This window comes from Rutidosis leptorrhynchoides, chromosome 6 (assembly GCF_046630445.1).
Source record: "Rutidosis leptorrhynchoides isolate AG116_Rl617_1_P2 chromosome 6, CSIRO_AGI_Rlap_v1, whole genome shotgun sequence".
Lineage (NCBI taxonomy): Eukaryota > Viridiplantae > Streptophyta > Magnoliopsida > Asterales > Asteraceae > Rutidosis > Rutidosis leptorrhynchoides.
The window spans coordinates 319,922,161-319,940,014 of NC_092338.1; the positions used below are offsets into that span (position 1 = coordinate 319,922,161).

A 17,854-nucleotide genomic window follows, 5' to 3' on the forward strand; every position below is an offset into this window, starting at 1 on the left:
ATTGTGTTTTTATAAAGGTACAAAATTGAATGAAAGTATTAAAAGCATCCGATTTATAACGTTGGGGAAAAACCCAAACATAATGAGTAAAGTGATCAAGAAAAATAATGTAATATTTTAAACCACTAATACTAGCAACATGAGAAGTCCATATATCAGAATGAATAAATATCAAAAGCAGACTGAACATTAGAACTTGAAACAGAAAATGGAAGATGCACGTTTTTGTCAAGTTGACATGCATGACAAAACAAAGACGACATAGTCTTATTACATGAAATATCTTTATTGGAAATAATTTTACGTAGAACATCATGTTCGGGATGACCAAGACGTTGATTTCAGGTAACAGGGCTTGTAACTAGAGCATGTTGTAGTGAGGGCGGTGTGACTGGATATAGGTCACCAGTGCTGTCACATCGGAGAAGAAGTTGGCGTGTCAGATAATCCTTCATAGAAAAACCAAAAGGGTCAAATTCAACAGAAACAATATTATCACGAGTAAATTGATGGATGGAAATGAGATTTTTAACTATGTTAGGTGTAACGAGGATGTTGTGTAAGTGTAGGGGTCGGTGAGGAGTAGGTAACAAGCTATGGCTTGTGTTGGTAACGGGTATTATATTCCCGTCACCAACAACAACTGACGGATATTTACAATTATTAAAAACGGTACTTAGATTATTAATGCAGGAAGTAAGATGAGTGGACGCACTAGTATCCATGTTCCACCCAGCTGAGCTGAAATCCTGAAGTGTCATAGTACTGAAGGCATTTGGCAAGATGGTCTCCTGTGATTGTGCATTCGGATCCACAGCATATGACCTAAAGAGAGGCTGTTGGGCTGCATAGTGTCCTGTTGGGCCTGTGGAGTGAAGAGCAGGCTGTTGGGCTGCAAAGTAGGCTGTTGGGCATGTGGATTGAACACGATTAAAACCTGGTGGACTTAGGATTATACCACGCTGGTTAGTTTGAGTTCCAATCCCGAAAGTAGGCGACCCAAATGTAGTAGGCCCGTAACCAGAGAGGGGGACCTGGACCGAAGCAAATTGAGTAGGCGGACTGTTAGTGGATTGGGCATGCAGTTGTTGCTGTTGGGCCGCAAGTTGATGGAGTAATTGGGTTTGATTGAGGCTATTCGGCCTGTTAGAATTTGAGGAGGAATTGTTTGCTGACCGACGACCTGTTCCAGTATGAAGAAACCTGCATCCATTTTCAAAACGACAAAATCCCTTCGAGAAATTGCGACAAACTTCGGTGGTCCGTGGCGGTTGATTGGAGTGCCGAGTAGCCTGAGCAACCAGGGCTGACGGATGAGAGGCATTAAGTGGCGCCTCGGTTATCGAACGATTTTTTCGATTGAGTGTGATTTCCTCCATGGTTAGCATTGATCGAACCTTGTCAAGGGTTGGAAAGGGATCACTGTGGATGATGATGTGGGAAGCATGTGCGTATTTATCCGGCAATCCATTGATCGCGAACATGACGAGATCTGAGTCTTCAACCTTGCCACCAAGATTCCGGATTTGAGTAGCCATATGATCGATCTTCCGAAAGTATTCTTCAACCGAAAGATCACCCATATTTAAGCTGCGAAGTTGGGCATTCAACTCCATTGTTTTTGATTGTTTGTTGTCAAGAAACAATTTTTCAAGGAACGTCCATGCTTCATGAGCGGCTGTAGGTTCGGAGTTTAATAGGCGTTCGAGTTGAGATGGTGATACGGTGTTAAAGATCCAGGTGGACACGACGGCGTTGGCGTTGATCCAATCGGGATCACCTTGTTCAGCGGCTGTGGGTATGCGTAAGATGAGATCAGACACATCAAAACCTGCGCAATGGGTCGTGAATAGTTTCTTCCGGTGGGAATAATTCAGTTTTGCAAGATCGAGCTTTACGGGAATCAAGTGATGAACGGAGGTAACTGTATATATTTTATCGTATTTGTTAGGAGCCATGATTTAGGGTTTTTTTTTTTTTTTTTTTTTGAAGGGAGAAGATTGGGCGGGAGGAGATGAACGAAGAAAGAAGAAGAGGCAGGAGAGAGGGCTGCCGTAGGGTTAGGGAAGGCTTGATACCATGTTATCGTGTGTATTACTTGATATGATCAGAGAGTACATTACAAATATATATAGGATATAACCCTACACTACACAGTGGGCTAAGCCCAAATAGACAATGACATGGACTATATAACCTAGTCTCCCTCGGGTGATCCCAATCGTTGTCCAAAAAAAAAAATTATAATAATGATGGCTCTAGCATTTTAGTTAAAAATATCTTATATAAATTAAATAAAGTATTTTATTAAAAAAAAAAAAAACAATCTTCAAAGCTATCGTTGAAAATTATATTTATGCATAATACACTAGTACATTAAATCACTAAATGATAGTTATTTTTAAGAACTTGATGATTATATATTTATAATATTATAAATCATCACTAGATAATTTATAGTGGTTGGAGCTCTCAGATCCTTGCAAGAGATTTCATGTTCGAATACTGTCTGAGACATGAAATTTTTTTACCTTTAATATTACAAACAAATAATGCATGTTTAAATTTATTACTCCATCGGTCCCATATTAATAATCTACAGACAAAAAATATACAATTTAAGGAAATTTTATAAAAGTACTGTACTTTCTGTTTAATTTCCTATTTTACCTTTACCTTTTCTTTTTCTTTTAATTCTATACACATAAATTAAGGATATTTTAGAACTTAAAATTCTGATTAGTTTCTATTTATGAAAGTAGACTATTAATTTAGGACGTTCTAAAATAAAATACTAAAATATTAATATATTGCGAAAGGAGTATTAAGCTCTCGTTAGAAAAGTTATAAATAACTAGGGAGTAATTGTATGAAATTAAATAAAATGTGTTGGAAATGGTGGCGAGAGACGTGGGTCCTTGCCTCATTATTTTGTAGCATTTCAGTCAACCATCTTATTTTTTTAATTATTCGTAAAGAAATATTTCTGACAAAATACACAGTCCTCTACACCAAACTTTGACAGTAAACGTGTGACTAAAATTCATTTAAAATGTCACAAAGCAGTACATAAATTACCTTTAATCCTTTAATTATTCATCTGTTCTAGTTGTATTATTACCTTTACAGATTCTCTGTGTTTCTTACTTTATGCATGAATAATGCCAAATTATAAAACCTGTCTGCATACAATAATTTTAATTAAGCATACTTTTAAATTTAAAAGTAAGGAGGATTGATTTGTAGAAAATCAAATTATATCCATACACAACTAAATATGCATCAAATGTTGTAGTACTATATAACACTTTAATGCATTTATAATTGTGTATAAATAAAATTTAGTCGTGTACAAATCAACATCTTTAAATTAATACGTGAATAATTTAAGGTAATTATTATGGTTTAATTGATTAATGAAGTGTGAAACACATGAAACAAACAGAAATCAAAAGGATTAAATAGGTTATCTTTGATCAAAGTGATCATGTTTTATGGGCTAGTTGGTATTGTAGATTTGTTTATACATATTTTGCAAACAATTAAACATCGGCTATGGCACGACAAATGCTTTCTTGGGAAATAGACATACTTTTTCATCATCATTTGGTAAAAAGCTATGGCAATTCGTGGAATGGAGCATAGGGTATATGATTTGGAGACATAACATAATACAAAATCAACGAGTGCTTCAATTCTAAGTGAAATACAACTAAAGAGTTTTGAATGAACATCCAATAAGTTGAAGAAAATGAATATTGATTGGCAACAATGGTCCTCAAACCCACTTGCTTATGACGCCGACTTATCAGCTAGAGTGGGTGTCAATCAACGTTCATCGTTTAACCATCACATGCTCAACATTGTATATGCAGCTTTCGTTTTGACACTCGGGTTATAATGGACAGGATGTTATGTAACTAATGTCTTTTTGCTGCTTATTTAATAACTACATTATCTAAGCTCTGGAAACAGGTTGGTCCGAATAAAGTAAACGGTCGGAAATGGATCTCTTCGTCACTGTTTTTTTTTCTCAGTACTGAGGTCCATTTACGTGCTCTACTTGGATCCACAAGTCCATGCTCTATTTTGTTTCTGCTAGTTTGCGGAATGTTTTGGTTTTCTATTAGCCTAGTTACGGATTTGTTGCCATTCTGTATGTTTTTTCGTTTTTTTGGTTTCCATTCTATGTATAGGAATACATGTTGTAAATAATTTTAGTATAATTAATAAAAGTGTTATTTTGCCTTAAAAAACATCGGCTACTAGATTTAAAGGTTTTAGGCAATCTTTGTATTGTGTATCAACTAAACATAGTAGAGTCAGAGATCATTCAATAAAACTAGCTTAATTAGTTCAATAATCAAACCGGCCCTGATACATATGTAGGCATTTGCTATTCTTCCTTTTACTAAGAGGTAAAATCAGATGAACAGTACCAGTGGCATATTTGTCCTTTCATAAGCTGACTAGTTTCTTCAAGCTATATCATATATGCTAAAAAATTAATCAAATATGAATTCATGTGATTATACATCGATCTATAAGGATGCGTGATTTAGTTCATTACTGTTAATAAAACTCATACTAGGGCCATGTTAATCTTCCTCACAAGGCTCTATAGATCGATTTAGGTCATTAAAAATAGGTCATTAAAAATGATCGAACCACAATGAGAAATCTCAGGAAAACATTTCGGTCCAATAACAAACTTGGAATTTTAAATATGGTTATTATAATTTAATTTAGAGAAACAACCATGCGCCAGGTTTTTGAATCTTTCAACTTCATTCTCGAGAAACCCATTACTTACTGCTAACACAAATACAAAGATATTGGCGTTAATGAATGTCATGAGACTCTAATCATGACACTCATAATAAAGAACGTCATGAATCTCGACCACCTTAGAGTTATCGGTGGCCTGTGGTTCGGTCACCGTAATATTCCCATTTTGAGTTTCATTAGTCGTTATAGTATCCGGACCACCTTAGACACCAAAAACATCCACAACACGAAGAGAGAGGTTGTAAAGATAAGGATGCTATTCTTATAGTCAAAATCCATCTCATAATTGAAACTACCATCGACTATTTTTATCCGCTTTATGGGCATGAAGCACCCTCAAATCAGCCCCAAGAGATGCATGAGTTGCGTGCCCGTTACAACCCGAGAGACAATAGCCGCTCACAAGATAAAGGAGTGGACTAACCGGGTATCTTCAGGTTTCGAATAAAAACTATGATGAGAGTATTAGTTAGTAACTACTTTATGCTTATAAGGGAGCCAAAATTTCATTTTCTAGCCAATGTGGGACGGGTTGTTACAAAATCCTCTACTTAAATTCCTAACGTCCTCGTCAGGCCGAAACATAATCAATACCCAAGATCATGTCCACATTCGATGTGATATTTGCATATACTCACTGTTCTCGGCGAGGTTTTCCACACCATCCCAAATGACACATGAGTGGATCTGATATTAGATTAAACGACCCTTAAAATGGCCCCAAGAGATGCACGAGCCACTTACTCATCACAACCGAGAGACAATCGCCCCTCACAAGCTAAAGAAGTGGACTAACCGGATTTCTCCAAGTTTCAACTAAAAACCAAGGTGGAAGATGTTAGTTAACGATAACTTTAAGATAATAAGGGACTCTAATTTTCTTTCTCTATCCGATGTGGACGGGGGTGTTAGAGGGCCGTTTTCTATGAGCATATAACATGATTTTTTGATGGCTCGTAAGGTTCAAATTAGAATCGCTTGTAAGATGGGGATATTTGTTTTTGTTGATGTATGTCCGGACTACGCTTCGTTCACAATGATATTGAAATGCACTCCAGGTGAACATGATTGGTTTAAATCACCTCCTTCGAACCCAATGCAAAATCTTCTGTTGGTTCGAGATTTGAGGTATTCCGGTTAAATTTGTATTGCTAGATAATATTGACAAGGTTGTGAGTTGCTTGGGTATGGTTTTACAGGTGTTAAAATCTTTGTCCGATATGGGCAACATCGGGTCTGTTTTTGTTTTTGTAGAAACAACAAGTGTTAAGCACATGCACGAGTTGTTGGAAGTGCTACTTGATGATGTTCATCGATTTAAGGTTTGGGTGTAGAGGAACAAAATTGGTGATATCTCGATTTGTAATCGTGTATCCTAGGATGTATTACCTTTCGAATTTATTTTTTATTTGAATCGCTTGATATTGGTTGTAGGACATTCATTTAATGTGGATGATGATGGTGGAAATCAAGGTGTTACAAACAGTTCGGGCAGGCCTACTGCCGTTGTTTATTGGAAATGAAAATAAATCTTATAAGACGACATTGATAAAAAAAGGTTTTATTCCATTGGGCGCGGCTAGTTGTTACATTAGTGCGGGTGAAGCATTCAGCGAGGAATAACATTTTGGTCGTAGAACTATTCATTCGAATGTTTCTCCTGTCATCCCTTCACCAATTGTAACCGATAAATGTGCTTCAGTGTCTAAAGTTACTGCTACTCCCCCGACGTTCCTTGCACTGGTAAAGCTTGTGAAAATAAATGTACTAAACCGTGGAGATTTACACACAGTTATAATGTTGAGTTTAATTGTCCCGCTAAGAGAGGCAACATCGGGCGTGCGAATGAGGAGATTTTGGTTTTGAGAGTAAGGTTAATGAATGGCGTACTTCCCATGTTTCTCTAAAGAGGTTGGATGTTTAAGATGGTCATCATTTAGAGAAGTATACAGTTGAGTATTGTGTTTTGGGTTCCGCAAAAGAATTAAGGGATTTTTCAGAGTTGGAGGATATTTGCGTAGGGTCTAAAAAATTTGAGGCCATTTCAAAGAAGTTTTTTAAAAAGTATGGTAAATGGTGTGGTTGCTAAAGAGCGGGTTACTTTTAATGAAAATATTTTGAATGAGATTGTTGTTGCTTAAAGCATTCCATTGGGTTCTCTTTTTGAGTCAGTTCTTGGCCCTCCCCCGGTTGAAGGTAAGATCGTGGGGTCCTCATCTTTTGAAGCTCCTAGATCGTATATTTGTAAAGTCCAGGATATTGTTCTCAAATCGGATTTGAGGGAGAAAAAAGAGTCTCTCGTCAAGCTAAAACTGGATTTGATGTTGTTAGTACAAACTCTACCACTTAAATCACATAATTTGATGAAATTATCAATATTAAATTCAAAGGTATTTGGAAGAACCTCGTTGTCGATATGTCCGACTAGGCATGCTTCATCACCGTCTTTCGAGCTTGGTGCTTCAATGGCCATGAGGCATGTTTCCTTTACTTCTTCTTGAGTTTGTATTCTTCATCATCCCATGCTCTTCCAAGAAATGCCTTCTCGTTCTTCCTTTTGGGACATTCACTTATCAAGTGATTTGGGTCACCACATCCGAAACATTTCCTTACGAACTTCTTCTTGGAATCAAAAGGAGCCTTCTTTGAATCCATTGGAGGTCGAAAATGATTCCCGGGCCTTCGGTAGAACTTTTTGAATATTTGAACAATGAATGCAAGTTGTTCGTCATCATTTAGGATATCGTCTTTGAAGAGACCCGTCCTAATCCATCTGGACGAAGTCCATATCGATTACAAATGATTCACAATAGTTGATTACATCGCGAGGTACTTGACCTCTATATGATACATTTTACAAACATTGCATTCGTTTTTGAAAAGACAATCTTTCATTACATCGAAAGTTGGCGGCATGCATACCATTTCATAATATATCCAACTATACTTGACTTAATAATAATATTGATGAACTCAACGACTCGAATGCAACGTCTTTAGAAATATGTCATGAATGACTCCAAGTAATATCTTTAAATTGAGCAAATGCACAGTGGAAGATTTCTTTCATACCTGAGAATAAACATGCTTTCAAGTGTCAACCAAAAGGTTGGTGAGTTCATAAGTTTATCATAAAACAATAAAATTCTGTAATTTTGATAGACCACAAGATTTAAATACTGCATGGTACAAATGGGCCCGAATCCTATACCCACCTGTAATGTACATGCGATATCTTTTAAATACAGTACACCTTTCTCATGTACGAAACCATTTTCATAAATCTTAGTAACCGTACACATATCTCGTGTACAAAATATCATACACATAACCTGTGTATAAAATCATTCTCTCGATACATAACATTCACTTTTCATTCATTGCTCAGCTTGGTAATCGACCTTAACATATAATGCGCATCAATAATATCCCCAAAAATAGAACATCTCGTCTGTATAATATATAAACCTCGAAGTACTAAACACCACGCCCACTAGCTCTTCCGTCTAGTGAACATTCTGGGTGGGGGTGTTAAACCCGGTAGCTACCTTTATGATTCGCGTCAATTAGGCATGCACTAATTCTCAAAATTAGTGATGTTCCCTAATTCTTAGGTTACCAAGTAATAATAATCAGGGAAAAAATATTCGTATCAATTGTGGCAATTATCCCTAATTTATAAAAGTATTTCATGTATTCGCAGTTCAAAATATATTTCAAAAGCATTTAATAAAGCAGTTGTAAAAACAACGCATGTATTCTCAGTCCCAAAAATGTAAAGAGTAAAAGGGAATCAAATGAACTCACCAAATGTATTTTGTAGTAAAAATACATATGACTATATTGAACAATGCAAGGTTGGCCTTGGATTCACGAACCTATACCATTTATATATATATATATATATATATATATATATATATATATATATATATATATATATATATATATATATATATATATATATATATATATATATAATTGTATTCGAACAAATTTATATATTGTTATTAGTGATATAATTTTTGTATTAATATCTTATATATATCAATGTATATATAACAACATTATTATAGTTAGGTTTTGTATTTAAATATATTTTTATATAACTATTTTTCGTTTGCAAAGTTAATAATTATAATAATACCAGATTTAAGGATATTAATAATAATGATAGTAATAATAGTAATATAAATGATAAAAATATAAATATAAATGATAATAATAATACTTGTAATAATTAATGATTTTACTTAGTAATAGCAAAAGTGATAATAATATTGATTATATTATTAACTTTAACATAATAACAACACTAGTTAATAATAATAATAATAATAATAATAATAATAATAATAATAATAATAATAATAATAATAATAATAATAATAATAATAATAATAATAATAATAATAATAATAATAATAGAATTGAGAATAAGAGTGTATACCCTTCTAATAAGCTTTTTATAAAAAGAACACCCCAAACGAGACTCGAACCCACGACCACCCGCTAGCCCACAAACACCACAAACCACTCCATCAATTCTATTTTTTTTTGATATTATACGAACTTTATATTTATTTAACCCCTACTGCCTTTATATTCTTCATCTTCCTCATTAAATAAAAAAAAAAACGCCACAGTTCAAGATTGAACCTGCGACCTCCTATTACCCCAACAATACACATAACCATCCATCTGTCTCTCTTTATCTGATTAATTCTCCACATAAATGTATAAAACTCGTATGGTTCAGCCTCTTTCGGCCCAACAGAAAATCATGACATCAATTCATAAGCCCAAATGTATGTGGGTTATACGGTTTTGAAGCCCGTCCGGATTACCAAAAGAAAAAAAAAACGCAGCAGCTAATTTCATGACCACGTAGTGTTTCATCAAATTCAATCAGCATGCCTTCTTTTAATAATTAAATTTGTCGGCCAATATATCCAAATAATTTCCACTTGCATAACTTTTTGATAAAGTAATATTCCATATATATATATTTCGACAACCATTAAGCTGGGCACAATAAACTATCCATGTCTTTGTTTTAAATACTCGACAGAAAGAGAAACAAAAGTGACTGGGTTTGGTCTTGGTATGGTTCAAACAAAGAAGTAATCGTAAAAAAATGGAGTATACAAGGTTGTCTCAAGGTGGTGTAGCAAGTGGCGGTTTAACATGGAAACAGAAAAACAAAAGTAGCACGGTTGTAACATATAGTGATGATTCTGCAAACCGATGATATCTAGAAGAGGAAGAGAGAAGAGATGGTGGGTTCAATGGTGATATTAGTTGATGGGAATAGGATAATATTGGTTTGAAGAAAAAAGGTTGTGGCATTTTCAATAAGAGGATCAAGAGAAAAAAAATAAAATGATGGTGATGCTCACTGTGGTAGTGGCCGTTTATGATGATGGCCAACGAGTTTCATCACGTAGCATTTAACAATCGAGTATTGGTGTCAACTTGGATCAAGAAATAGAAACAATATAGAAGTAGCTGCAGTACCAGTATTTTATGGTTCATGTGGGTGGTTTGAGCCTGTCTCTGCACGAATCTAAACCGAAACAGGAAGCTGTAGCTGCAAATCACGATGGGTATTTAGTTGGGTTTTGTTGATGATGGTGATTAGTTGATGGTGTTCGGCTATTGAGGTTGTGGGTTTCATTGGTGGTTTATAATGGTGTTTGAAAATGGTTAAATGGGCTGTGGTCATGGTTCTTGATCAAACCAAAAATAATACGAAAGGGTGATGGTGTTTCACGATGGCGATTTTGTTTATGAGTTTGTTGGGTTGTTGAAAGAAGGGAAATGAAATGGTTGATCATTCATTGATACCTATGTTTGTATGTGTATAATATGTATAATATATAAATATATATCTATAGATTAAAGATAGATAGATGTTAAATAATATCATTACAGTTAATTTAACTTAATTGAAACTTGTTTCTTAGCTTGATTCGTTAGACAAACATATATTGTGTCAGAAGGATAAATAATAAAAGATAAACTCAAACTTAACAACTCTTGTTTGTTATTGAGATAATTGGAATCATTTTGTACGAGATGAAACAAATCATTTACAGTATGATAGGTAAGTGAAACTAATTCAGATTCTTAATTGATTCATATGAGGTCATATATTAATTAATAGTTAAATTTCTAATAATTTTAATAATAGAATTTATAATAATACTAATATTATCAAAAAAATGATTTTAATAAATTGTATTATTTTCTATAACTATAAGAATTATAGTGATATTATTAATAATGATAATAGTATTGTAAAAGGTAATACTAATAATATGATATTATTGTTCACCAACATTAATGACAATAATAATCATAATAATACTAATAATAATAATGTAACAAGTTACATGTAACAATTTTTAATAATATTTATAATACAGATATTAATATCAATATTAACATTAACATTAGTGATAATAATGAAAGTAGTAATAATAATATTAATATATTATTTATATTCTTACTTGTAATTTATATTAATTGTGTATAGAATTCATATATATATATATATATATATATATATATATATATATATATATATATATATATATATATATATATATATATATATATTATTTTTTTATCTTGATTATTTTGTATATTACTCTACATATTTAATTTGAATGATTAAATGGTATAATATTAATTCAAATTAATATATACACTTATACATATATAAATTAATGTAATTATTTATTTACACACAATTGTTCGTGAATCGTCGGGACTAATCAAAGGTTAAATAAATCTATCTCAACAGTTCCAAAAATTTTATGACTCAACATTACAGACTTTGCTTATCGTGTCGAGATCATATAAAGATTAAGTTTAAATTTGGTCGAAAATTTTCGGGTCGTCACAGTACCTACCCGTTAAAGAAATTTCGTCCCGAAATTTGATTGGTATGGTCATGGATGACAATAAGTATGCTTTCTTGACGAGTATGAGCTGATAAATAGAGTTTTATCATCATTGAGTAATACAGATAAAATAATTTGATTACTCGAATAATACGAATGAAGCTATCACTAAATAGTGAAATGAGAAAAAAACATGTTTCATCATAACTTTTGACTAGTCATGGTTGAATTTCGGAATTCAAGGGATTCAAAAGAAAATCTTGAAAATCTATAAAATCTGATTCTTCGAGATTTAAGGAAATTAGGATCTCTTTAATTAAATGCGATGATCTGTCCCGATTACTACGTCTGATAGTTCCATTATAAATTTACCTTTTACGTCCCATTAGTTTTCACCACTTTTATACTCAATTCCCAAATTCAAAAGAATTTGAAAATGCTTAATCCAGTTCTGATTCCTTGTCCTTATCTTTACTATCGCAACAATCATTCTTCTTTTCTAACTTCCACCAGAGGAATATGTTTTCTTCTACTTCGCCATTGGGGTTATACTGTTTTTAATTCTCCTGTGTCTTTATGTTGCGATAATCATTGATATACACGGTTTGTAATTTCTGAGTTGTTATTGGGCTTTATATTTTCTCTTATATTTTGGAGTTCTTTGTCTTTTTATTCTCCTCTCGACCTCTAGTAAAGCGAGTAATGGTCCAGAATTCGTAAGTATGGAATTTTGGATAAACATCGTGTTCTAATTAAGAACTAATGTATTATCATGATTTGATTTATCAAATTATTAGAATCACTGAGAATAGAACTATTAAGAATATACTTTCTTGATATGTTTAGAAGTTAAGCAGAATGAAAGAGTTATGTAACATGGCACATGATGACGTTATGATCTGTGAATTATCACGTTCCATTAGAAACTCAGCATGACCTACTGTAATATAATCACGTTGATCAAGTGTCATTATATTATACTAACTCATGCATCAGTTCCCAACATTACTTCAATAACATCCATATTTAAGCTCGAAAGTTTACAGAATATAGAAACTAACAGTTTCTATATGATGTAACACTGATAGCACTAAGAGATTAATGATCTCATATAAGAATAGTTATGAAAATATCTTTAGAAATATGGAGGATATTTATAATGAAAGATACGATGATATCTTGGAATTTCTAATATCGAAGGATGGTGAAGAAAATTTGTCCGCAAGAGTTTGGAGTCAGAAGCAAGGTATTCGCTAAAGATTTTATCAGAAACAAAATCATCAGGATTCTTAATGTACAAGTTTAGTCCTTGTGATTTGTTCAGAGACTCCTTCGTAGTTTGCTCAATCAGTTTTTCAGTTTCAAATTTTTTCTGAGCCTTGCCAACATACAATTCTTTATCATCAACTTTTGGCTGTTGAGGTCGTTTACAGTTTTTGTTGCTTCATTCAACTTTTCAAAATTCAGAGTATTAATTCGCAGACTGGGTGCTTTTCAGAATTTCAGAATGGAAGATCATATTTCTAAGAGATAAATGTTATATAGATACATATAGCTGTTGTTGTGGAAACGTTGCGAGGCTCACAATACAGATTTGCTGATTTTCGGTAATTGGTATGGAAATTCTTGTTACAAGATGCGGATGAGTACATGATGAGACTTCAATAGATAAATATAGTGATTTTTCGGAGAGATTTAAACCAAGGAGCGACGAGGTTGCTGGTACATCTGCTGATAATATGGTGGAATATAAAAGGTTCCCCGGTAACAATAAAAGAGCACGCACCTATAGCAAGGTTATAATAAGGTTGTTTCGAACGAAAAGTCGAAGTTGATTTGCTGGAGCTATGACAAAATTGGCTAATTTGAAAGAGATTTACAATGTTATTTTCGGTAATAACAATGCCAAAGGAGCTAACACAGATACGTGTTAAACGTTTACTTAGGTTCCGAGAATTTTTCAGGTGCATAACTGTATGCATAAATCTTTTCTTCCGTAGATGAAGTGCGGTTGGTTCATCCTCTCGATTGAGGTGTTTTCAAGAATCATGAAAGATTTGAATGCAGATTGTAATCGTTAAGATACAAATGAGGTTTAAGATAAAATCAAGTGGCAACTTGAAGAAATGTTTAGTTTCATATGTTATAATCAATATTTTAATTCATTTTAATTGTCCAATGTTATTAGTCCACAGTCGATAGTCCACATTTAACAGTCCAATAATTCATATATAGTTTAACATATAATATTCGAATTAATTAATACGTATCGTGACCCGTGTACATGTCTCAGACTCGATCACAACTCAAAGTATATATATTATTGTAGAATCAACCTCAACCCTGTATAGAGAACTCGATCATTACTGCATATAGAGTGTCTATGGTTATTCCAAATAATATATATATATATATATATATATATATATATATATATATATATATATATATATATATATATATATATATATATATATATGCGTCGATATGATATGTCAAAACCTTGTATACATGTCCCGATATTTAAAGTGAGTAAAAAAATAAATAACAGAAATTAAATGACGATAAATAAAGTGCGTAAAGTAAATAACAGAAATTAAATGACGATAATTAAAATTGAGAGAATGTAAATTGCGATAATTAAATTGCGATAAATAAAATGTAATCCGTTAGCTAGGAACAATTAGCTAGGAACAGTTAGCGTAGATTCTTAACAAAATTCCTCATAGTTAATTTGTTTGTTTCAAACAAATTTTATTTTGTCAAATGTTTTCTTCATTATGCCACTTGTTGGATTCTGATAGATCAAAATCCAAATATGAAATTGAATGAAAAGAATTATTCTGCGGTGAACTGATACGTATATCCGTGGTTGTAAATAGAATAGTAAATGGCAGTTGAATTAGATTTGAAAGAATGTACAGTGAACCTATTAATGTGAAATCTAAATATTCCTCAGGTATTACCTACCCGTTAAAATATTTTCACCATTAACAGTTTGTACGAAAGAATTTTTGATTACAATCTTTATGAAAATATATATATATATATATATATATATATATATATATATATATATATATATATATATATATATATATATATATATATATATATATATATATATATATATATATATATATATATATATATATATATATATATTTTCTTCAGATGTAATCATGGATTTAATGAGTCAATATGATATTAAACTCATTTGATTTATTGTTAGAACAAGAATATATAATCTCTAAAACATTAGAGATTACATAATCGCCATACTGAACAAAGATAATTGATGTAGAACGATACGTAGAACGATGATTATACTCGAGGTACAGAATGAGATGTTGAGGCATGAATTGTTGATGGTACTGGTGCTGTTACTGATGGAACTGTTAGTGCCGGTGATGTTGCTGAAGCTGGAAAATTTTGCACCATATTCTCCAAATTGATTACTCGAGCGCGAAGTTCGTTGATTTCTTCTATTATTCTGGGATGATTGTCGGTCGGAACGAGTGGATGAATAAGTTTTAGAATCTGAGATAGTATATGATCGTGACGAGATACTCTGGAAATAAGAGAGAAAATGGTGTCTCGAACAGGTTCGTCGGTAAACGCTTCAGGTTCATTGTCAAGAGGTGAATTCGGTTGGTGGAAGGGATCACCTTCTTCGCGCCTCCATTGATTAAGTCGGCTACGAACCCATCAGATGAATTGGGGATGGTTGATTGATTGATTCATTCTGGTGACACCGCTTTCGGAGCTTAGGTGAATATCCATGTCGGAATAGCTGTCTGAATAACTATCGGAATAGATATCGAAATCTGAGGGACTCGAACTGGTTGAGGGATTCATCTCGTACGATCTGATGAAGGATTTTTGATAAGAAATAGATTATAGGATGTAGATTAGCACCCTGCAATACATAGTTTACATATGCATATATAATACTAAAATTCCATAAGTTACGGAGTAATCTACGAAAGTTATCAGGCAAAGGTAACAATAACAGATACGCTAAGATATGAATTTATCTATACGCTATCTATGCAATAGAGGCAGTAAGACGTGTCTAGACTTTAAGGATGATAAGCAAATAATTTTTAACACTAATGATAAGCAAAACTTTTGACATGCAGACACGGTCGAAGTCCAGACTCACTAATGCATCCTAAAGACTTATCAGTTATACACACTAGTGCAGACCTGGTTTGCTAAGACCACCGCTCTGATACCAACTAAAGAGACCCGCCCTAATCCATCTGGATGAAGTCCATATTGATTACAAACGATTCACAATAGTTGATTACATCGCGAGGTACATGACCTCTATATGATACATTTTACAAACATTGCATTCGTTTTTGAAAAGACAATCTTTCATTACATCGAAAGTTGACGGCATGCATACCATTTCATAATATATCCAACTATACTTGAGTTAATAATAATCTTGATGAACTCAACGACTCGAATGCAACGTCTTTAGAAATATGTCATGAATGACTCCAAGTAATATCTTTAAATTGAGCAAATGCACAGCGGAAGATTTCTTTCATACCTGAGAATAAACATGCTTTCAAGTGTCAACCAAAAGGTTGGTGAGTTCATAAGTTTATCATAAAACAATAAAATTCTGTAATTTTAATAGACCACAAGATTTAAATACTGCATGGTACAAATGGGCCCGAATCCTATACCCACCTGTAATGTACATGCGATATCTTTTAAATACAGTACACCTTTCTCGTGTACGAAACCATTCTCATAAATCTTAGTAACCGTACACATATCTCGTGTACAAAATATCATACACATAAAATGTGTATAAAATCATTCTCTCGATACATAACATTCACTTTTCATTCATTACTCAGCTTGGTAACCGACCTTAACATATAATGCGCATCAATAATATCCCCAAAAACAGAACATCTCATCTGTATAATATATAAACCTCGAAGTACTAAACACCACGCCCACTAGCTCTTCCGTCTAGTGAACATTCTGGGTGGGGGTGTTAAACCCGGTAGCTACCTTTAGGATTCGCGTCAATTAGGCGTGCACTAATTCTCAAAATTAGTGATGTTCCCTAATTCTTAGGTTACCAAGCAATAATAATCAGGGGAAAAATATTCGTATCAATTGTGACAATTATCACGTCCACATAATTCAATGGTGACAATTATCACGTCCACATAATTCATTCGAGAAATGTTTTGCTTGTGTCTATCTCGTCAAACATTTATAAAAGCATTTCATGCATTCGCAGTTCAAAATATATTTCAAAAGCATTTAATAAAGCAGTTGTAAAAATAGAGCATTTATTCTCAGTCCCAAAAATGTAAAGAGTAAAAGGGAATCAAATGAACTCACCTAATGTATTTTGTAGTAAAAATACATATGACTATATTGAACAATGCAAGGTTGGCCTTGGATTCACGAACCTATACCATTTGTATACATATATATATATATACATATATATATATATATATATATATATATATATATATATATATATATATATATATATATATATATATATATATATATATATATATTAAAACATGTAATTGTATTCGAACAAATTTATATATTATTATTAGTGATATAATTTTTGTATTAATATCTTATATATACCAATGTATATATAATAATATTATTATAGTTAGGTTTTGTATTTAAATACATTTTTATATAACTATTTTTCGTTTGCAAAGTTAATAATTATAATAATACCAGATTTAAGGATATTAATAATAATGATAGTAATAATAGTAATATAAATGATAAAAATGTAAATATAAATGATAATAATAATACTTTAACCCCTACTGGCTTTCTGTTCTTCATCTTCTTCATTAAATAAAAAAAAATGCCACAGTTCAAGATTGAACCTGCGACCTCCTATTACCCCAACAATACACATAACCATCCATCTGTCTCTCTTTATCTGATTAATTCTCCACATAAATGTATAAAACTCGTATGGTTCAGCCTCTTTCGGCCCAAAAAAAAATCATGACATCAATTCATAAGCCCAAATGTATGTGGGCTGTACGGTTTTGAAGCTCGTCCGGATTACCAAAAGAAAAAAAAACACAGCAGCTAATTTCATGACCACGTAGTGTTTCATCAAATTCAATCAGCTT

General features: G+C 32.7%; 1 protein-coding gene across 1 annotated transcript; it reads right to left on the reverse strand.

Annotated features, from left to right (window-relative positions):
• Positions 1 to 341: 341 nt before the first annotated feature.
• Positions 342 to 1,958, reverse strand: LOC139854669 (uncharacterized). The gene has a single exon (XM_071843962.1). It carries the CDS (start codon positions 1,956 to 1,958, stop codon positions 342 to 344), a length of 1,617 nt encoding a protein of 538 aa, XP_071700063.1.
• Between the last annotated feature and the right edge of the window lie 15,896 nt (positions 1,959 to 17,854).

Excerpts from the sequence above, each read along its gene's own strand:
- LOC139854669 (XM_071843962.1), bottom strand. The coding sequence starts at position 1,958 with ATGGCTCCTAACAAATACGATAAAATATATACAGTTACCTCCGTTCAT.